This window comes from Boleophthalmus pectinirostris, unplaced genomic scaffold (assembly GCF_026225935.1).
Source record: "Boleophthalmus pectinirostris isolate CB_2022bp ecotype Guang Dong unplaced genomic scaffold, ASM2622593v1 HiC_scaffold_14, whole genome shotgun sequence".
Lineage (NCBI taxonomy): Eukaryota > Metazoa > Chordata > Actinopteri > Gobiiformes > Gobiidae > Boleophthalmus > Boleophthalmus pectinirostris.
In genome coordinates, this window is record NW_026571047.1 from 11,387,924 (window position 1) to 11,411,592 (window position 23,669).

At 40.3% G+C, this 23,669-nt stretch overlaps 1 protein-coding gene across 1 annotated transcript in view; it reads right to left on the reverse strand.

The window, feature by feature from the left end:
- Window positions 1–636: 636 nt before the first annotated feature.
- The window catches only part of trrap (transformation/transcription domain-associated protein), a 70,963-nt gene continuing 47,930 nt past the window's right edge, over window positions 637–23,669 (reverse strand). The window contains 12 exon segments of the mRNA XM_055149973.1: window positions 637–1,664; window positions 3,100–3,294; window positions 4,795–4,998; window positions 5,108–5,292; window positions 7,180–7,397; window positions 8,770–8,995; window positions 16,102–16,363; window positions 17,541–17,746; window positions 18,304–18,394; window positions 20,824–20,880; window positions 20,965–21,084; window positions 23,265–23,466. Of these exon segments, the coding sequence (XP_055005948.1) occupies window positions 1,380–1,664; window positions 3,100–3,294; window positions 4,795–4,998; window positions 5,108–5,292; window positions 7,180–7,397; window positions 8,770–8,995; window positions 16,102–16,363; window positions 17,541–17,746; window positions 18,304–18,394; window positions 20,824–20,880; window positions 20,965–21,084; window positions 23,265–23,466 (2,251 nt within the window). The 3' untranslated portion in view covers window positions 637–1,379.

The window sequence follows — 23,669 nt, forward strand, 5'->3', positions numbered from 1 at the left end:
TTTAGTATCCTCGAATGATGTTATTCTGTGGCATTATAGGCTAATAAAACATGTCCACCCCAGTGTAAATAAATCTCAAATGGCCACATTCAAACTCATTGGGTTTAATAACACATGGCAAAACTCAGCCACTGCTTTATAAAGATTAGACTACATGAGAAAGTGAAATGACGGAAAAGGTGTGGTAACATGTTGAAGAGCTAAGGCCATGATGTGTGTGAACTCTGGGCCAACAGAGATACAACCTTTGTTTATGAGCAGAAGAGAGCCAGCTGACAGTGCGTTTAAGTCAGTGGAGCCCATCCCACTCAGAGATCTACTGGTATGCTTTAATCAAGTGATGCAGCTTTTTCTGTGCCAAGGTTGACCATAATTGTTACCACCAAACCGGAACAAATTCATGCCATGCTTTTTCTTTTGTTGAATACATTTTGAGAAACAGAGATAGATCACTGCATCACTGGAAAAAATGTAGACAAATCTTTAGCAGTATGGCATTGATGCAGTAGATGTGAGCACAGATGTTGTTTTATTGTTATAAGCTTTTTTCTATGGAAATTTCAGGGGAAACCAGTATTTTTATATGCATTGTTGTGCAAGGAAGTCCACAGGTTACAATATAAAAGCACAATGACGCAGTGTAAAAAAGAGCATTTTATTAAAACAAAATGCCTATTTACAAAGGAGAATAGACAACACCTGCACAAAAGCGTTGTACATTACAAAAGGGGTAATGCTTACATAACTAACTTGGGAATGACAATTTGCATCACAGCTGTTATATTACAGTGCCAAACCTGCCCTAAAGGCTTGACTTCTTTTGATTTCTCACCAACAAATCAAGAGGGAAAAAGACATGAAGATGCAATGTTTTTAATACTGGATAAGTTTTAATTTTAGGTTTGCATTGTGTAAAAAAAGAGTACCATCCATTCACATTTCAACAAGTTTTTCCACCAGTTGGGCAATATACATACGGCTGTTTCTTGTAAAAAAAAAAAAAAAAGAATAATAATAATAATAAAAAAATAAGATTAACATTTTAACGTTACAATCAGACAGAAAATTTTTGCCTTATTCACATTACTGAATCACCCCATTAATGTAGAAAAATAAATACAAGTTGAAAAACAAAACATTCAATAAAATATCCTTTGTATTACATTGTATTCAGCATCCTGGTAAATTGCCTTCTAATTTGTCAATTCATATCATGACAGTAAAAGGCTTTCAACTTGAATCTAGATCATGTTTTCCTAATGCCCAAGCTTCAGTTTCAGACCATTAAACATGTCAGGGCCTTATATCTACAGAAAGGCCTACCCGCAGTATGTAATCTGATCTTTCTACAAATCTTCACATCAACACTTGTGTTCTACCTATAGCCACGGGTGCCATGCGGGGTCCATGCGGCACAGGTTGTCCAGGCTGTTGGCTGCGGCAACCAGGGTGTTGACTTTACTCTCGCCCCCCTCAAACTGCGCCAGGTTGTGGAGACGGGTCATGATGGCGGTGACAGCCTTCTGGACCAATGAGACGAGCTGCTGTGAGTCCATGTTCTCTGGCTGGCCGGCTGGAGACAGGGGCATAGAGGTGTCTTCCTGTGTTTTTTTGTGCCAAGCGATGATCTCGTCTCGAAGGACTGCTTTCAGAATACCATCAACCTGTAAGATGCAGAAAAGAAATGAGATTAAAAGGTCAGTGAATTGAGGAAAAATATAAAGATATTTGAAGATGGCAAATACCTGAAAAAATATAAAATCTGAATAAAACATACAATTCTTAATCTAGGTCCTTTTGTCAAGAGTAATTGTTTCACAATAATTTGTAGCAGTTTAAATGGCCTATATAACATTATACGTATATAATGTAAATTACTCAACAACATACCTGGAGTTGTGTTTTGTTTCATTTACACATGTTTAACACACAAAACCTTTTTTTAGGCTAGGTTTTTCTCTCAAATGGAAAACAATTTCTTCCACATGATAAAACAGGAAGTGCTTCACTGTGTTTTTAAACTCAATATAATTTCACTAGAATCATTTGGATGATTTCAGCCCTGGAATGGCAAATATCTACTGAACAAAAGGTAGATGTTAACTTGAAAACTACCACTTCATGACATCACAAGGTGCAACCGAGAATTGTGAGCTTTGGAGATGTGGACAGACTAATAATAAAGGATTACTCAAACATATATGAATGAAACAAAACAACTTGGGTATGTTTCTGATGAAGTAATAACATTCTAACATGGCTTAAACCTCACAAGAGCCCATTTTGTGTAATGTAGGACCTTTCACAAATATGGTTCATAAAATATAAAATACTCGCACTATATAGAACTTGGAGAATTTGTCAGTGAGTCGAGAAAACAACTGCCTTCCAGGAATACTTGTCAAACTGGCATCCTGGGAATGACGGCAAACAAACACCTCAGTTTATACAAAGGTCATTGGCAATCTTAGGTTTAATGTATACTTAAGGCTGAGCTGTTAACTCAAAATTCAGGGTGGGTCAGTTCTCTTTAGGGGAATGTTGCCATGTTGTTAGCAGCTCATTATGGCAACAGAGAACTTAAATGGACGACCATGAAAAAACAGGATGGGATCAACACTAGCAATCATCACCTAACTAGGTACAAACTGTTCCCAGGCTTACCTTAAGAGCTGGAATTTGAGACAGCACTAAACGTTTTATGGTCAAGGGTTTCACTATATTTTGAGTGGATGATTGTTAGGTGTTTGTTGTGTTGTTTTCGTTCCCTGGAAACGTCCATTTCCTTTGGACCACAAGAAAAAAATCTGGCTTGTGGGTTTTTGGCCTTAATTAGTTCACACAGTAAACTTTGTTTATTTGCCTCTTAAGAACTGCATTTTTGCTCCACATCTGTGCGACTATCTACTGAACCTATACATGGACATACCACACACCTGTCATTATGGCTTTGCTGCAGATTTGTTTTCCTTTTATATTCACTGTATTGTTTGGCTGCTTCTCTGCACTTATATTCTAGGAATTATTTGAGCCCAAAGGTTTACGAGATGAGATGAAAATGATAAAAAAAAATAATTGGGAAATAAACAAACAAAATACCTTGAAATTTGGTTGTGCAAAGCAGCGTGCCACAGCGATCATGGACGCGGTGAGGGGACCGGAGACTCCGATAGTGGTCAAGAACTCTGAGATGTTGGGAGTCAAGCGGAAAGGAACAGGCCGATTAGCATCCAGGTCCCCAGTGGCATCATTTATGTCAAAGCGAAAGTAGGAGACATTGAGCTTGCCCGTGTCCTAGAAGCAGCAGACAGAAATAAGAGAAATGTAAATGAGGACAAAAAGTAAATACAGCAGTCACATTATTCAAAATCTTCTCATGAGCTTTTGTAGAAATATGTACGTTTATTTTGCATTCCCTTTAACACATTCAATGATATAAAAGGAGTTACTAAACCATGCCAAGACCAAAGAAATAGCTGCTGTTATTGATCTGCCTGGTCAGACACAGTAACACATCAAACTATCAGCAGCAGAACATCTATAATCCTCAATGCACTGCTCTCTGGGCCCACGCTCCCCACTGACTCAAATATATACCGCCAAGTTTTCATCTTTAAGCTTGCATTTATGTGTGTGAGGACGAGTAGCCAATCCAGTGAGATAAGCTTCCCTATATGAAAAGGTGAGTGGCTGTGACAGCTTTATAGCTGAGAATTTCAATCTTGTAAGAGCTGCCTCTTCTTCTCAGTCTTGCCTCCTCTCTTCTCCTCTTCCTCCTTCTGCTCTTCTCCCCAGGCTCTCTGCTGTCGTTTGCTCCTCAGGCCCCAGAGGAGGGCTGCTAGGCAGCGGGCTGGGACACTGGCAGCCCCTAGAGGCTGTGATAAGTCTGCAGACAGTAGGCTGCAGAGGCAGCACTCTGAATGCTAATGGGCTAGTGACCAACCAGGATCTTATTTTGTGAGCTAGTATACATCTGCTACATTATGGTGTCACATTTAAGTGACAGCACACAGTGAGAAATGTCACAAACTGTCACAATTTTCTGAACTAGTGCCAAGCAACATGTTAAAGATACAGAGGAAATTTCATATATAAAAAATATGTCTGAGATGTCAAGAGTGAGGTGAGCAACAAATCCAACATGTGTGCAAGGGTATAGAAACAAAGTAGTGCTTCTTAGGTTTCCAACTATTCATGGTTAGATTTGTTCTTCAAGAAAAAGAAGGTGGGTTATGGTATTCCAGCTGTGATGTCCTGTCCTTGCACCATATTTGTGAGTGTGGTTTAGTGTGTACACATCTCGCTCCATAATCCTCCTGTGTCTAATGGGATCTGCAGTGTGGAACAGGCAGAAAGGGGGCTTAATACTAGCGCTTAGCTGCCCAGAGGAACGCCTGTCAGCAAAGGCCGATTAGGATCAGAGGGGAGGGGTGCCCAACTGACACAATCATCTTTAATAATGACTTTGAGAAAGCCGTCTCCAGACCCCGGGCTCCAGACAGAGAGGCAGAGGAGCTCACACAAATGTGCAGTCTTCAAATTGAAACGTCTTTGATAGCTGTTGAGTGGCGGCACTGAATATAATGTTCTGTCAAAACATCCTTGGCATTGACAGGGGCTGCTGACTGATAGGCCATGCGTGAATGTCATGGGGGAGAATGGTAATTCATATGAAGAGATATGGAGGGGTAATGCTGATCTCTTAATGCATCTATGAGTGTGGATATCTATTGGATCAGCCATTGCCTCAGAGCTCCCACTTGACCTTGGCACCAGCATGTTGGTGGGTGTTACCTGTGCTATCTGCAGCATCTCGGGGTTCAGCCTGTTAAGGTGGAGCATGAACTCGGCCAGACCGATGAGAGCCAGCTGGATGGTGAACATCTTACGGAATGTCCAGTAATCTGTGGCGTTGGGGAAAGTGTGAAGAGCCCACTCCTTCAGCATGCTCCGTGGTACCATGTTTCCTTGGACCTCTTTTAGGATGTCCCTCAAGACCTGGAGTAAAAAAATATTATATTCAGTTGCATTTAAAAATCTTTCATAGTTGGATATGTTACAATAAAATTACATCAAAGCCTTATAATGCTTGTATGGTGACATGTACCTGGTGGCTTGCTTGGGTGCCCCTGGCTTGCACAGTAGCCAGGCGGTCATAATATCTTGAAATGGGGTTGTCATGCTCGATCCCCTTTTTGGCACAGCGCTGTTTGTAGATTTCCACCAGTGACAAAGACGAAGGGTTGTCCTCCACCAGCCGCATCTGAGGTGACACTGCCACCACACGGGGCACTGCAGGCAGGAGATGGAGGAGAGAAGATAAGAAAGGTGTCAGGAACTCAAACAACAATGAAATAAAGCAATCAACCACAAAAGTTAAAAGTCATTGCAAAGCTCTTTTCTTTTTAAAATTTGGATTTAATTAATTTTATATGATTTTCAAGCCTTTCTTAAAATGGACATGAAGAGATGGGGGAACATTCAGCAAACTGTCAGAGCCAGGAATCCAACTCACAGCACTGAAATACTGAGGCTGCTGTGACAAAATTGGGTGGTCATAATACTACACAGAATGGTTATATATTCAACTGCATCTACCAGTAAAATGCAAGACAATATATGGAAGATTTTGTTACAGAGCTTCAATCTCTGAAGACTCAAAAGTCTTCACTCAGTGCTAACCAGAGTTGTATCACACACACAAAAATCTACTATACATTGGTCCTGAAGATAAACCCACATACATGCATAGATTGGATTTCAGGTGGCAATTGTAACACAGCTATTCCAGTAGGGTGGTAATGAGATGGAGGGGACTGTGGAATTCCCTGTCCGAATTTCCTTTTAAACAAACCAATCAAGTGTGTAAATGTAGAGTGGGAAAACATCTGGGTGAAGCTGAACACAGGGGGATGACAAGAGAGGAAACTGTGCTTGAAAGCCAATAGAAATTTACAGTGGGCATTAGGGACATAGTGTGGGAATAAAAGGAGGTGTTGGTGGCCAATTGTCCACCCCAATGAGTTGTCAAAATGTGCCATAACTCTGCTCATATACCTCAATGACAACGATTCCAGTGAAGCTAATTATCCCTATATATGCATTAACAGGTATGAAAAAGAACATTGTCTAAACCAGGGGTGTCAAACTCAAATTCACAGAGAGCCAAAATTAAAAACTAAATTGTGGGCCAAACTAAATATTTATTGAAAAATTTCAACATCATCTGCATGTTTTCTTTTCTTTCGAAATATGTAATGTTAAACCTTTTTCTTATTGACATAAATGTTTAATAATAGACAAACAAAATTTTAAATAAATAATGTCTTATAGTCATAAGACAGTCTATCTGCAGTCGGCGGGCCAGCTCTAAAACCAGAAAGACAAAAAAAATAATGAACTGTACCTAGAAAAAAAAAAAAAATATATATATATATATATATATATATATACATACATACACACACACATTTATTTTTTTTTTTTTTCAATTTTTGAATCTCAAATCTTAGTAACACTGAATGTACACTTTAATTAGCCGTAATAACGGATGAACAAAGACTTAAAGATATTACACAAAACTGACCCTTGTACGCTTTGAGCAATGTTATAATGCTGTTATCTCATCAAAAACACCTAGAGTTCTTTTTTGAAACACATTTAAGTATTCCTTTATTATTAATATGTCTATAGCTCCAAAGCTCTAAACACTGCTCCATGCTATGATGTCATGTAGCAGAAGTTTTCAAGTTAACAGCTACCATTAATATTTAGTTTAGTAGAGATTGGCAATTTCAAATAGTGTTATGGAGTTTAAAAACACAGTGGAGCATTTCAGTAATACCACATGAGATCACAAGGTGGAATGAAACAAATTAATGAAACAATGAAATAAAACACAACTCCAGGTAAGTTTGTGATGAGGAAACATTATAACAGATCAGAAAATAGCATAACATAAGTACTTTTATAAACAATTAGTTTATTATGAATTAAGAATGATTCCGTCTTTGTAATTACTTGATTAAGAGGTCAAGATTAGGAGTTAGGATATTAATGAAGTAGTTACTAAACCTAAATCAGCTACTTTGTTCATTATGAATTAAGTCTTGGTTCATGCTTTATTGAGACCAGTTCAAGTGTAATTAATATAGAGATACCAAATTCTTATTCTCTCACCAGTGAAGAACAGGTGTCTCTTGGTGGTTTCCTTCCTCTTCTCCAGACATGGGTTGAGGAGGCGGAGGAGCTGGAGAACCCTCTCCTCTCTGCGGGACTCGGTGAGGCAGGCATCATTCATCACCAGATATGGGTAGATCTTTCCATTGTGTCCACGGATGTAGAGGCGACGCGCAGCGGTGTTGTGCTTCTGCACGATTTCAACTCTGGGCATGAATCTGGAAACACATAAAGGTGAAATTATAAGGGGCGATTTATTCATGCAATCTGTTTTTTAACAACACAGATCAAGTCCCTGCCTCTCCCTGGAGGAGTTCAAGTATCTTGGGGTCTTGTTTACAAGTAAGGGAAGGATGGACTGTGAGATTGATAGATGGTCCGGTGCAGTGTCTGCAGTGATGTGGTCACTGTATTGGACCGTTGTGGTGAAGAAGGAGCTGAGTCGAAAGGCAAAGCTCTCGATTTACCGGTCAATCTACGTTCCTACCCTCGCCTATGGTCATGTGCTTTGGGTAATGACCAAAAGGACAAGATCGTGGATACAAGCGGCCAAAGTGAGTTTCCTCCAGAGAGGGGCTGGGCCCTCTCTTAGAGATGGGGTGAGGAGGTCAGTCACACCGGAGAAGCTCGTAGAGCCGCTGCTCCTCCATCTCGAGAGGAGCCAGCTGAGGCTTGGCATCTATTCCGGATGTCTCCTGGATGCCTCTATCGGGAGGGGTTCTGGGCATGTCCCACCAGAAGGAGGATCGAGGACATGCAGGAGGGACTATGTCTCTCGGCTGGCCTGGGAACTTCTTGGTATCCCCCCGGAAGAGCTAGCGGAAGGGTCCGGGGTGTAGGAAATGTGGGAGTCCCTGCTTAGATTGCTGCCCCCACAAACTGGCCCCGGATAAGCAGAACAAAATGGATCAGCTTGATTTGATAGTTGTTAAATTGTATTTTGTTTTTTACCTCAGCTTTTATCTCAGCTTCAAACTGTAGACTTTATGTGGCATGGAGCAGACCATAAATTCTCACACACTCACATTATAGAGGGATAAGCACTCCCATGGCAATGAATATATGAAAATTTATTTGCAAAAACACATTTTAAAACCGATGCAATTTGGGGGAAAAAAAATGTCTTAAATGTCTTAAAAATTGTCTAGCAGTGTTTTCAAAATCCAAATTTTTAGTGCGTTCAAAATATAATGTAATTCTGTTTTGAGCAAATCCTATCAACTATGTTATGTTATTCATCATTTGTGTAGAAGATGGAAATAAGGGAAAAAATATGTTTTCAAAAAGATGTTTTCGCAGTTAAACTTCTGTTTCCTTACAAATAAATGACTCAAATAAAGAATATTAACTAAACTGAACATATAGCTATCTATGAATATCCATAATGGCTTGCCTTCAACATTAAAGGCCAAAGTAAATGTATTAAAGCTAAAATTGTGTTTAGAGATAAGTAAAACCTACTTGGGTAAAACTGTTTTCTGCCTTAAGACCTGATGTTCTTGAAAGTCTTGACAGCCTGGCAGTTTGCAGATCATAGCATGCTCTAGTTTCTCATTCTGCTTACTAAGGCAGTGTGTGCAAAGACCATACCTGGCAATTTTGATGTAGTAGTGCGTAGGTTTGGGCATGAGGAACTCCCCGGGGATCTCCACCTCAGCTGTCTGCGCAGAGAAGTTGCTGAGGAAGCGGCATTTCTCTTCAATGAGGAAAAACTTGGGCAGCTGCTTGGTCTTGGCCTCCAAGATTTTGATCCACTTCTTCAGTTTGGAGATGAGGTTGTGAAGCTTCATGGAGCCGGGCACGCTGAAGTCAAAGTCTGACAACAAAGAGGGCTAGTATTCAGTCATCAACATTTAATTTATTTTATTTTATTTGTGCTCTCAATCTAGTGTGCATAAGCCTAAAGGAAGAAATACATGCACAGAAATAGTCTGGATGATGATGTTATTACGATAAAATGGTTTAGAGTAGATGCTAATAAAGTTGTAAAATATGGTTGGCAAAAGTATCAATAGTCAGATAATTCAGCCCTGGAATTTCACGCTTTATGACATCAATGTGGAACAGAGCATTTTGATCTTTGGAGATGTAGATAGTAGATAGTAGGGTTGGGGATGTACCCTTAATTAGCAGTTGACGATGTTCACAGTGAATCATCGTGATGGACGATGATATTATAAGTAAGTCTTTATTTATATAGCACTTTTCACAGACATTTTTGTCACAAAGACACTTTACAGAGCATTACATTCAGCATTATTCATTCATTTTATATCTGGTGATGGTAAGCTACTGTTGTAGCCACAGCTGCCCTGGGGCAGACTGATAGAAGCGCGGCTGCCATGCCAATCGGCGCCAATGGTCCCTCCGACCACCACCATCACTCACGCACACACCACTTTCATACTAGGCAATGTGGGTGAAGTGTCTAGCCACTAGCACCAGTGCTAATTTCCACCTGTAGTCCCTGGGCAGGTTCATTGATTGATTGTATTTTAAATGACCTTGACTATCAACTGTTCTTGGAGACCTGTGTAGCATGTTTTGGGTTGATGGGGGAAACCGGAGCACCTGGAGGAAACCCATCCAGACACAGGGAGAAACATGCAAACTCCACAGAGAAAGGCCCGGGAGACCCAGGGATCAAACCTGGAACCTTCTTGCTGTGAGGCATGAGTGCTAGACACTCAGCCACCCATTATTATCTCTTTAAATGTAACTCATTAAATTGTTAAATATTATATACCCTTTTCTACTTAAAATGTATAATTTCGTCATTTTACTAACCTAATTACTCATCAGGGAAAAAAGCTTGCATTTAAGAAGAGTTGGTTGTTAACCCTCACGCTCTCCTCGGGGTCAAATTGACTCGAAGAATTTTTTATTTTTATTTTCCCGCACCCAAAAAATGATTTTCTCGTCTGGCAAGAATTTATTTGAAAAAAAATTTTTGGGTCCGACTGACCCGCCCCAAGAGAGCGGGAAGGGAAAAAACAATTCTTCGGGTCTATGTGACCCCGAGGAGATCGTGAGGGTTACGAAGGAAACGAAGTTTAACTTTTGTTTCTCGTATTCGACACTTTCCGCGGTTACCTGAACAGAGGAGAATTATATGAAGAACTTTACGCAGAGTCGTTAGGATACAGCTTTACGCACACGCGCTCCACGCTGGATATATTTACCAAAGAGGAGCGATTTTGGTAGTATTTTGGTTCATATTATCCGTTTGTTTTAAATTTTACGCGTACACTACAGGCTGTAACTAAATGTGGATTTATTATTACGCATTTGGCTTTGAGACACGCCCCGCACGCGACTCGCTGTTTCTTCAGGTCTTCTTTTCTTAACCGGTAAGATGACATACTGCGCTTTGTTTGGATGGACTGAATAATATCGTGTTGAACTTGTTAAACATGAGCGGTGTTTGTGCAATATATTTGCGCAGAGCGCAGTCGTGACACGTGAACACCTGCACCGCTGATAAATTGATGCAGTGAATGTGTTGGCTCAACGCATCATGTCTCTGGCAGGCTACTTAAACTAGCATGCATAATAGTTATATTTGTAATTTGATTTACAGAGCAATCCCTTCAAAATGTTCATCATCTCAGTGCGTGTTTCTGACATGAGGGGAGGTGGCATCACGATGGTGGCTCTCCATCGTGCCATCGTGATGCTGGGTCATCCATTTGGAACCCTAGTAAGAGGTGGAGACTTGCGAGTCGTGACTTGGACTCGAGTCACTATTTTTAGGACTTGAGAACTGACTTGATAAAATGGAGTGACATGGGACTTGACTCGGACTTGAGGCCTGTGACAATACCTGTTTTTATAAAATATTTTTCTCTTTACAGTTGATAAATGCGGCACTGAATTTTTTAGGATTAAACTGGAACACGTCCCTCCCACTTCTCTGTTTCATACTTTGGATGTAACTTAAGTACTGTGATACAGTATCCTCAAATGTACTACATACAGTAATATACAGTACAATACAGTAAAACAGAGGGAACTACATAGAACATGATCCTTTCATTTCAGTGCATGGCTTTTTAAGTACAATTTAATTTAAAAATAATTTAAATAGCAAAAATCTAAGCTATATTTGGTATATTTGGTAGTCTTTAAATCTTTGGCTTAAAGACTTAAAATGAATTGAAGTTCAAAGCAAATGACTTGGACTTGACTTGGACTTACGAGCCAGTGACTTGAGACTCGACTTTGACTTGACTCAGACTTGAGGTCAAAGACTTGAGAATTACTTGAGACTTGCAAACCAATGACTTGGTCCCACTTCTGCAGACTAATAAAGAATTGTTAAAAATGTGTGATTGAAACGCAAGAGAATGCCAGGCATGTTTTGGATGAGGCAACAACATTATAATATTTGCGCAATATAGGACCTCTAAACTAGTATCGAAACTAGATACTAATTTGAGCATATATCTATGCCAAAACTAAAGAACTGGTGTTGTGTTGAAGATGACAAAGATGACTTGTTTTTATCACTGTATATCGAATTCTGTATCTAGCATCGAGCCCAATCATTGGTCTTGAGATAGAGTTTGAAAAGCACTTCAAGCTCAGCTCTAGCAATAGAAGAAAATGAACCAAAACTGGCAAACTTTGGATGAAGAAACGTAAATGTTCAAAACTACACAATATGCATAATTTTTAAAACACAGTGAAGGGAAAGTAGTATTAAGCCATTAGACCATCCATGGTTCAAGCAAAATCGATAGGTAGAGACGCTTGACAATATTATCACTATAAAATCATCCTTTGGCATATTGTTATTGCAGCAATTCAATCTTTGTTATGATTGTATCCTTTCCTCTCTCTTTCTTATTTTACAACCCATGCTCACTGCCTCATAGCAAAAACAGATGCAAGTAGTAAAAACAGAAATCTACAGTGGGTCGATGTGTTATTTTTTTCCCCCTGCCCTCGAAATGCCCTTGAGCAAGGCATCCAGCAAGTACAAGACCATAACACAGGGGGCGGCTCCCAGGTGTGTTTAAGAGTGCAATGTCTCACCTCCCCAAGAGCTATAAATACGGACTCTTACCAACCTTGACAAATGAAATCTGCCATAGGGGCAAAAAGACAGGCAGTCAGTAAATATGAAGAATGCAGCCAAAAGCAAGACTCAAAAATAACTGAAAGGCTATTTAAAGAATCAGCATTTGTGAATTAATATTAGTTTAGGGTATTTTTAGGACCAATGCCTAAGAAACCTGAAGCCACTAACAGGTATGATTAATTAAAGAGAGGTTTGGGTATTTGCTTTTGCTTTATGTACACACCAGGAGATACAAAGAGTAGCTTGTTTGTACGGTCATGACCGTGTGAGTAGTAGCAAAAAAAAAAAACTGCGTCAGAGATATAAATAAATGTGGTATGAATGGTCACATAAGTCAAATGAACTTTTTTACCTAAAAAAGTAAAACTAGCAATTTAAGCAACTCGGCCGGCATGCTAATATAAGCCTGCAGTTGTAATGGGCCAAGTTTGATGGCAGAAATGCTGGCAGCCATAAATCATGGACTTTAGACGAATTGAGTGATTTCCAGAGTTCAGACTAAGAGGACCTTGTAAACAGGATTAATGAAAGATGTGTAAATGGAACAAATAAAATTCCACATATGTTTTTGGTGAGGAAACAACATTAAAAAAGTCAATTTTGCACAATATGTGCATTTGCGTGAAGCTGATCAAATGTATTTAGAGACTAGGCCTAATTTGACTTAAATTTAAACTTATGCCTGCATTTTAACAGTATTCATTTTAGCTGTATTAAATATTAAAGGCCTTTAAAATGTTGAGAAGTCATCCCACACCCAGCAATTGGTTGGCAGTTACAATCCATCTTAAACAGTCATTGTGCTATTGGTCATGAAACCTCACTCACCATGCACTTAATTTTATATGAAAATAAATTTTATTTAAGTTTGTCCATGAGCAAGACATTCATAATTTCAATAAAGCAATTCGGTGCACAATTAGAAAACTTTTGGACGTTAAACTCCCAGGGTGAACTGATTCAATTAGTGGTACAGCAGGACGCTGTGAAGTATTAAATCCCAGTTCCAAGTCAAAACTAATATTGCAGCGAACATACTGTTATGAGCAGAGCAATAATAATGATGAGGAAGGAGGGCAAAACTGAGACCCTTTTCTGCCCCTGGGCTTCATCTGTAAATACCTGCCTCCCCTACTACGGTGTGCTCTATTGTACCACCTCTAAGAATGAATCCAGGAAGCTGCGAGGTCCTGCCATTTCAAAGCTGTTCAATTTCTTCCAGCGTGAGACCTCCTAATACTTTAAATAAGCCCTTTAAAACAGCCAATGTTCTTTGCCGAGTGGTCCTATTTTGCTGTCAGTCCGTCTGCAGTTCCCCTGACCCGGTAGCAGGGGGTGGAAATTGAAACTGCGGGGGAATTGCAACCAAACAACTATTCAACAACATTAAAGTTTATAATGCCTCCAAATAGAAAGAGTGGCACACGTCATAAAGGAATGTGGTAATATTCACTTATCACTTACATACATGAATTGCAATACATGTACAAATTGGCTTCTCTCCATCTTTTGTACTGTCAGGAGGACAAAAAAAGAGACAGCATCAGAAACTATTGATTTGTGCCTGTGGTGTTTATAGTAGCAGAGTCTAACAGCCTTGTAAAGTGACTGCTGTGGAGCCAGAGTTATTTGGAGTTGCTCTGAAGTTCTCATCTCTGACCCCTGCTCTGTAACTAGCAGAGGAATGAGGATAGAGAGAGAAAATGTGTGGAAAATAATTTGGCTGCTCTATGACCTGTGTGAAACTCAGAGTTATTCCTGTGGCCTACCTGCCCCACTGACAGAGGAAGAGGGGAGGGGGCACTGCAGCTCTAAATGATGCTTCAGCCAGTGGGGCACTTTAGAGGACCACTATTCCCCCATGGACTGTCCCGGAACTATGTTTGTGAGTATGAGCACGGTCTGACTTTCCAGGGTTACTTTAGCAGAATGAATAGGACACAGGGCATAATGGCTTCTACTGTGAAGCTTCACATTTAAAGGTTATGATAGGAAATATGTCAAAGTAAATGCACTGAAATGAGAAATGGCATTTAAATTGATACATATTACTGAAAGTCAAAGACACACTTGTGACAAAAGTGTCTGGAAGAGATCCATTGCTAAAACAGTAACTCATGCAAATAGCATTGGCTGTAATTGGATTTGAATGCCTCCCTGCTGCCAAATGTTATATGTGCACACATAAACCCATATTTTCCGGCCCACAAACCCCGTGAAAGCAAGTGAGCTCTAACGTGGAGCTCGAGTGGAGCTGGCTGCTCAGCAGCTCTGTAAACCCTGTTTGTTCCGCTCTTGGAGCCTGTGTGGTTTGGTCTCTGTCTGCACAGTCCAGTGTCGCAGAGGGGACAGTGGTGGGACAGTGGTGGGCCAGGGCACCCACGGCACCCACAACACCCGCCCGGGACCACCCGGCTGTGGCACACAGCTGGCTCATCCACATCTGGGGAAATTCATCAGTGCAGAGCTCCAAGTCTCACAAACTGTTGTTTGTGTTGTTAACTCAGCCAGGCCGTGTGCCACGGCTGGGCTTTGATTACTAATACCATAACACCTGTCTCCAGTCTTTAGTTTTGCAGTACTAAATGTGCACATTCCTTCATCTGCTTGTATGATTTTATGCTTTTCAGTTCTGACTGTTCATTATTGTCTATATTTTCTCTGTAAGTGAGAGGATCATTTTCTCCCTAGCTGCTTTTCATTCCCTCTCCTTGTCCTTCTCTATCCCAGGGCCAAACACATTAGCTCTATAGACCACTTTCAAAACCAATGAAGAGGAAAAGCACAGGCGAGACGGAGGGGCGATGGCAGGGACGAGGAAGTGCTATGTAGAAAAGCAATGAACAGGACAAACCAGGCTGTTAACTGTGATTGTAATTTAGAGAACATGCATGTGCAGCCTGTGGAGCGAGGCAGTGACCACTAAGGGAAGTCCCTCATGTAATGTCCTGGACAACATTCAAGTCATCATATTCAACACAATGGGGCCTTGGGCCAGATGTCAGCAGCACATAATATCCCACCCAAGCAACATATCTAATTTGTTAATATACCAATCACACAGAAAGAGAACCCAATAGAGAAGAGGTGAGAAAAACTATTGTATCTGCCCAGTAAACTGCACAGACATGCCACACCAAATTAAATCATTTGTTTCAAACCTTAATTACATTGCACAACATAACTGCTTCAGAGTATAGTGAGTTCAGTAAATGGGTTTCTGCTAACATAATGTTTCTGGTATTAAAACAGTTGTTAATAATAATAATCTCACTTGAGACTTTATAGACTGAAAGTTTAAAATGTGTCGCTAGCTAAATGTCTACAGCTGGAGGTGTTGCTTGTTTTTACACCAGTGTCACCTTCACACTTTGTCTAATACTCAAACTTGGAGCCAGTTTTCATTTGCAGAGTAAAGAAGTTACATTTGACAAAACCACATACTGTATCCATTGGTAGTTATGTTTTTGGTTTTAAATCTCTTAAAGTTAAATTCTCTCTCAACAATTTTTTTTTTTCGTGGGATGATTTGTGGGGGAAAAGTCCAGGGCCATTTTTGGTCCCAGTTCAGCACCAAAAATTCTCTCCAAAATGGAGGGACAATTTGCATACAAGTAACCTTTTTTCTGAAAAATCTTCCTTTAACAGAATAAAGATGTTGTTATTTATTTTTATTAGTCTAATCATAAGTATTGTTTTGCATGTTTTGGCCCTTGTTTACAGTAGGCTGCTGGGTGACAGTTCTGGAATTACCACTACATATGTCCAAAATTAAAATTTATATAGGATACAGGATATTTATTATCATGCCTACACTATCATAAACAAAAGTAACTAACCTGTAGTGAATTGTCCTTTCATTTTCTGGAAAACAGGGTCCTGTGCAGTGGCCTGGGCACGTCGTGCCAGGGACTCTGAGGCGGCGCTGGAGAACATAGTGGACACGTTGGACACGTTTTCCAGGCCCACACCGAAAGTGCTCACCAGCTTCTTCACAAAGTTCAGTGTGTGCGGCGTGATCTTAGCATCAGACACCGCTCCACTTTTCTCAAAGGCAACTGAGTAGCATTTAGCCAGGCCCTGCTGAAGCTGCCTCAATACCTGTAGAAAAAAAAGGGGTAAGATTTGTTCAACTGTTGAACTTCGGTGATGGGTGCTTGTATTAGTTGTGGTGGTATTAAATAATGGAAATTAAAGAAACTTGTGTGCTCTCAGCCATGTTATAAGGTTGTTACCTTATCAAAAACATAAACAGAGTTTTGTTGTGTTTCATCTACACATTTTTGAATAACCTTGATTTATGTGAGGAGGAAACAACATTATAAGATAGATCAGAAAATAGCGTAATATGAGACCTTTAAGGGTGGATGACAACAAATATTGTAGCAAGGTCTATTGCTTGTTTGGATGATGTTTGTTTACATCACATAATAACATATCAAAGGCAGACAAAAATACAGTGAAAGTGTCATAACATTGCTTTGAAAAAAAAAAACAGCTTTAAATATAAGGCCCATTAGTGCAAAGGTAACATATTGTCAGTACTACCTATAGTGTGTCTTGTGCTTGAGGAGAAATAGAAAAAGATGAAGACCCAGCATGCGCCTGGCTCTGTCCGTCCAGTGGAACGGAGCATAGAGCCTGCAGCTGCTGCCGAGTGGCCCAAACTATCACAGATAATCACAGAGTCTCACACACACACCAACAAACTCCAGGAGCTTAATCCCTGGGCCCATCCTACACGCTCACCGCACCCATCCATCACCTGTCGGGCTTTCGCCTCACGCTGCCTCCATTTCAGCCAGTTTCCTTCCACCCACAGTCTCAGAGTTACACTGTGAGAGACTGCAGAGCCTGGCTAAAAACTATCTGAAGCACCTGCCTAAATGAGAATGTCAGGCTTAATTCTCGCCAAGATGAAACAAGAGCTGTCAAATACAATGGAGCTAATTCAGTTCAGATTTAGTTTCACCAACATCCTCTCCTATTCAGGCGCAAATTCAAATTCAGATACCTGGTTCACTCTCAGAATAAGACTATGATCGCTTGTATTCACATGGACTAAATAATGCTATTCACAGACAAAGAACTTTAACTTGCACAAATGTGCAGGGCAGACAGGCTGTGCTAGCGCTGGTCATCTGGGCAGGAGGTGGCCTCACACACACCTCTGTGCTCTGACTAGCTTTCAGACACACACAGATGCCACGCGGCCAGTGTATTATTGTCTCTCCATGTGAAGCGCACACACCAGGACAAAGGCTCCGTGTCCCCTCACCTCTTCATGCCAGTTCTCCCTGAACCACACCATCTGGTCCACGATGCCCTCCAGAGAGGAGAGCAGGGTGGGGTGCAGCTCCCTCTGCATGTGCATGATGCGGCTGCAGCGCCACATGGGAGCTGTGGCTCTGATGGGGCCAGGGTCAGAGCCTCCGGAGTGGGGCTGGGCTCCCACCGAACTGGGTTGCTGCTGCCCAGAGGCATCTGGGTAAAGAGCGGATAAGGACAGAGCATTAGCACATGGGGAGTATGCTAAGGAGAACACTTTGAATGCTTCACATAAATATGCACTGAATACATTTAAATTGGAATATATTTAAAGTAGCTTCGAATAGATGGATATTCACGAAAATCAAACTAATTGAGTGTAGAGGGAGTAATGTGCACAAAAGTTCCCCAAATCCCAACTGCACAATGAATCAAATATTGAAGCTTTTTGTTTTAAATAATTCTCACATCCAGCAAGACATTCTCCATTTACAAAAATTAAACTAGGCTAACTTTTTCAGCACCAAGGTTAAATACACCACAATACTAAAATATAAACCATATTGTAGAGGTAAAACACATACAAAATAGGCCCTAAATCACTGATGTCTGTTGGCACCAGCAGTTTATGTGTTCTGGGGAAAATAAAAGAAAGTACATGGATTCTAGTTTAGTTGGTTTTAAACATTTCAACCCTTAAAGAGCAAAGAAAAGATTTGTTATTTTAGAGAGTGGTCAAGAATCAACCCATCCGTGCCCTCATATTTACTCACCACTTTTGTAGCGCTCCCTCTGCTCGATCTTCAGTGTCAGGTACAGAGTGCGTATGGGGAAGTACACCGCCTGGGGGTACACTCGTCCCACCTAGCAGATAAAAGAGGGTCACCGATTACATTTCAAAGACTTCCCCTCAGGAGTGCAAAAGGGAGAGAGGAGAGGCAAGAGACGGAGAGAAAGGTGGAGAGAAAGAGACAGAGACAGAAAGTGAGAGAGATTCCTGTGATACAGCCAAAGACCAGGGTTCAAACAGACTCCATGTTTGAAGCTTTGAGTCCAGGGACTGAGGTGAGTTTAAAACATGTCATGGCTGAATTACTTTACTGAATGTGACTGATGATGAAAGTGCCCTCAAGACTTTTCACCAGAAGTCACAGGGATCACGGGGGGGGGGGGGCTTAACAGTTGAAGTCAGATTTGAAGTTACCCAAAAAGTCCACAGACTCTGATAAAAGGATGAATCTGATACTGTACAAAAGTTGTATCAATAGATGACAAAAATCTTTCAAATTAAAATTGACCCAAAATAAACCAATCCTTTATTGAATAGCTTGTATATTTAAAAAGCCTTATGCAATAGAAAGTCACTGGATTCAGGGGGAACTGGAAATTGGAATCTTAAGTGAAAACTAAAAGCTACATTAAAGATGAAAGAGGAATAAAAGGAAGTGAGGATTCACCACAGATCAACATGGTAATGGGAAGACGAGAAGTGTCTTCAGAGAACGAGACAGAGAGATATAAAACGCGATAGAGAGAGGGAGAGAGAGAGAGAGAGAGGGAGAGAGCAGAGGGACAGGGCAAGTGCTAGACAAGGAGAGAGGAGAGAGGTGTCCGAACGTCAACATGGAGGTGGAGAAGATTGTGTGTTAACTTCTGATTCATCTTGCCGTCGTTCCCCAGGCGCTCTTCTGTGCACCTTCATCAATATTTCAGTGTACGTTTTTTAAACATCCCGCCGCCACAGAGAAGCACTAAATAATTCAAGGCCAGAAAAGGAGAAGAACCCTGCCATGCATCGAAATGTGGCTCTACCCTTTACGTAAAAAGGGTTGGTATGGAATAAAAAGACTCCATTTTAAAAGAAGTAGTGGATTTGGAAATATTAGTGCAAGAAGTACAAAGTGATTCCAAATATCCTGGCTGCTTTTTGGGGTACATTAATACAAGCCGCACAGCTAAGCAAGTGCGCGCAAGTGCTGTGAAACAAGTATGGCTTAATTAGCACAAAAATGAAGGGGAGAAGATGGATGGCCTGAAAATGTCACTTAGTTTAGTTTCATTGCTGGCTTCTATGTTAGGTTCATATTTAGAAATGCAAGCATGTTCCAATTAGAAATATACAGGGAGATAAGGGTAGATAAACCACAAAACTGCTCAAGGTGGTCTGTCTATAAAATCTGACTCTGTCTCACCTTTTCGTATGCGTAAGTTGATTATTAAAATGTTGTTTTTCTTAACTAACTGTGTCATCAAATTTAAACAGATATAGAACTGTTGTTCTATATTTTAGTGCTTGTGTACATAGAACATATATAATTTTTTTCCTTTTTGTGTCTTTTAAAAAGATGCACTATGTAACTCTTCCAGTGGAGGGTCAGTCAGCCTGTTTGTCTCCCTGGAAATGTTATTGCTTTGGTGGGAAGCAATATAACTTGTCCATCTCCTTGAAGGCAAGCAGTTAACACCACCAGGACAAGTTTTAGGTCATATCTGTGAAGAAGCGAGCCTGCTCAGGGTAATAATTTTGTAATTTTGCAATTAAAACACTCATAATTGAATAAATGCTAGATTGGTTTAAAGCCATATTGTGCAACATTCCATGCAAAGCTTTAAGATCTCAGAAAAGTTACAGTGCACCTTTAATGTCATCTTAAAATGTCTTTAATTTGATTATGTAATATGCCAAATAATATTATTGCTCACATGGAATGCGATGTCTGTTTTTAATTTAATAACATTGGGTAGTGGTGCCTCAAGTCATTTCTGTATGAGGTACTGTATTCTTTCCTTGTATTGCCTCCTTATGTTAAAAGAGTTCCACTCTCTCCTTTATCCAGCTCTGCACAGCCTCAGTACAATAGTGGTCTTTACAGAGAGGAAGGCGGTTTGTCACAGCAGACTACTCTTTGAAGATCACCCTCTTCAAATTGTGTGGAAATAATACTCCATTAGGCAAAGCAAATTAGTCCTTGGTTTAATTACTAGCTTGGTTCCTGCAGTGCGGATGCATACAATATTAACTTTATAATCATTTCTTGAACAAATAATTTAAAAACCAATTCGGCTGAGACTTGTGAAAATGCCAATAAAGAGCTGGAAAGGGGACAGGGAAGAATCAGTGTGTTTCATTTGGTAAATAGAAGGCAGGAAGAAGGCTATTCATTTATGCTGATTAGCGACGCATGCCAGACAGGTGCGCTTTACTGAAATTATAGTCTAATAAAATATGAGTGGTTAATGCAATTAGACTTATAGAGTATAAAATTGGACACAAAAAGTTTTAATAACCATACCTGACTGATCAGATTGAGCAGAGGTTTGTCTTCTGAACCCACTAAACAGGTGAGGAGCTGTGGGATAAAATTGGACACAAAAAGTTTTAATAACCATACCTGACTGATCAGATTGAGTAGAGGTTTGCCTTCTGAACCCACTAAACAGGTGAGGAGCTGTGGGATCCAGGCCAGCCACTGAATGGGCGGTACTCCAATGCAGTATTTATCCACAGCATCTGCCAGGGTGTTCTTGTCATCGAAGCTTAATAGCCATAACACCTGTGGAGTGCAAAAAGAATGGTTAGACCAAAAAAAAAAAATAGAGAATACACATATACTACAATGATTTTAAGAAAGATTAAATATAAAACAAGGCGCATCTTGGCAATCTTAGCAGGAAGGTTCCTCTTATCTGTGTCTCTCCATTATGAAGAAGACATTAACCCAATTCAACACCACAGGTTTCTAGCAGTGGGCCAAACCAGGCTACACAGATTGTGTATAATTACTGATAATGACTGGTCATCTCATTTCATCCATCAGGATACTGCTGTGCCAAACCAGCTTGGCAGCACAGTGAAACATGGTACACCAAAACATCTAATTGGGATGTAGTACCAGTAACAGTGGATATTAGAACAGACTATGGCTCATGTCAACACCTGTATAATTTATTATATGATCCTATATTCTATATCACTCAGTAGCTACAAGAAAAACAATGTACAAACATTTTAGCACCCATTCAATTGTATTCCAAACACTTTGTATTATTAGAACATTGGCATGAAGCAGTTGTGACCTGTACTGGAAACATGTAATTTAAAAAAATAATCTACTAGCAAATTAACATAACAATCACTTCAGAAAACGACTCTGTATTTAAAATAAGTGAAGACCAATTTAAAGGTGAACTATGTAACTTTTGGTTGGGCATTCATCACCTGCTTGTTTCTATGGATTGGTCTTACAGGCTTTGCCTGTAATGTTCCACAGCATGACAGTAAAAACTCTACCTTACATCTGCTCAATTACAGGTGGATTTAGTGCTCAAATATACCTAGAAAAAGAGGTATGCTGAATGAGTCAAGTTGCCTCTCCATGGATCTGACATGTAACTTGGTCAGATTTGGTCTCCATGAAGATAGAAAGATTTAATACCATACTGTGAAACATTCCAGACAAAGCAATAAAAGCATTTCATGGACGCTCTACCAGAAAAGTTACACAATGCGCCTTTAACACCAACTATAAAGTGTGAATTCTAAGAGCTTTAAACATGGATTTGCAGTGCATTAGTATTAGTCAATATATGCTTAAATAAAACACAGCACTGTTGCCTGTCCTACTGTTAGGAAAGGGGCCGAGGACCGTGAACTGAAATAGAACAGATAGAATAGAACAGTAGCTCTGGTGAATACTGATCTTCAATTATAAAACACTGGTGCTGGCTTTTCAGATGCTCTCAAGGCCACAGATGAAAATCCTATTAATAGAAGTGTCTCTGTAAAATGGTGGAGTGCTTGTTAGGACACAGCACTCCTTTACCCCCAGCAGTCTTACTGAAATGGGAGGTATGGTTGCATCACAGTGACTGCAGCAGAAAGGTCAGGGCACGCGAAGGGTCGTGAGATAGCAGCGTCAAGGGAAGCCATTAGTCTGTTAACCTCACTGCCAGTGGATAGCCTTCACTCCACCATTGATCTGGCGTGGGAATCCGTCCACAGACCACCGCCGCACAGTAATCGATCAAATTACAACTGTGTGTTTGGACCCAGCAGACAGGGAGAGGGAGAAAAGATGGCCTTCCCTTCTCCTCAGCACCAATAATGTATGAAGTGAATGGGGGCAAGGCACTGAAGAATCAACAGTGACCTTGGGAGGAAGAGGTTTCCTCTAAGAAGGAGCTAGTGGATTGTACCAAAAATACAGGTTTATTGTCTGATGGTGAGAAGGTGGCTTTTCGATACTTTACTGCCTCTTAGGACACAGTATTACACAACCGTCATGTAAATGGTAAAATAACAATTAAAACAATTGATCTTGGGTTGGGTGAGTGACAAATAAATACCTTTACAATAATTTGTTTTTTTTAATGATCATGTGTGGTTGGAGTGCCCAGATGTCATGTCATACCTTGGCACGGATTTTAAAATGATGGTAATTGTAGTATTGTTTAATGCAATTATTCATCTAGATAAAAGATACATTTTCTTAATCCAGTGATTATGTGAAATTGGACAGCCTTTTTAAAAAAAAAAATAAAGACAATTAAAAGATTTAAAAAGATTAATTGAAGCCTAAACCATCATTTTCCATGAACCATATATTATGTCATATATTTGATGATGTGATGTAAGACTCAGATTAGTATCGTTATGATGATATAGTTTTATTGGACCAATTAAAGTTTTGCCAAAACACACACACCATAATTAACCCTTTAATCTTAACCTCACCTTGGCCAAGTATTTGCGTGACTTGCTCTCATTCTGGTGTCGACAGGCGTGGAGGTAACAGGTGATGGCAGACACGCCCAGGTGGAGCTGCCGATCTTTGACAAAAATGTTCTCCAGGTAATCCCCCCACATGGCCCAAGCCTTCACCAGGACGTCATGCATCTGCACAGCGGCGGAGAAAGCCTTGTTTGCCTCCTCTGACCTGTAGCCACAATAATAGATGTGAGACTAGATGATATAATAGGGGGAGACATTACAGTAGAGGGCAATGGAGAGAAGAGGGATTACGAGCGCAAGAAACAGATGATGATGATAATTTTGTGAATTATGCACTACACATCGATAAGCACCATATTTCATTACATTGGTGTTCAAGGCCCTGGAGAAAGCATTTAATCCACTATG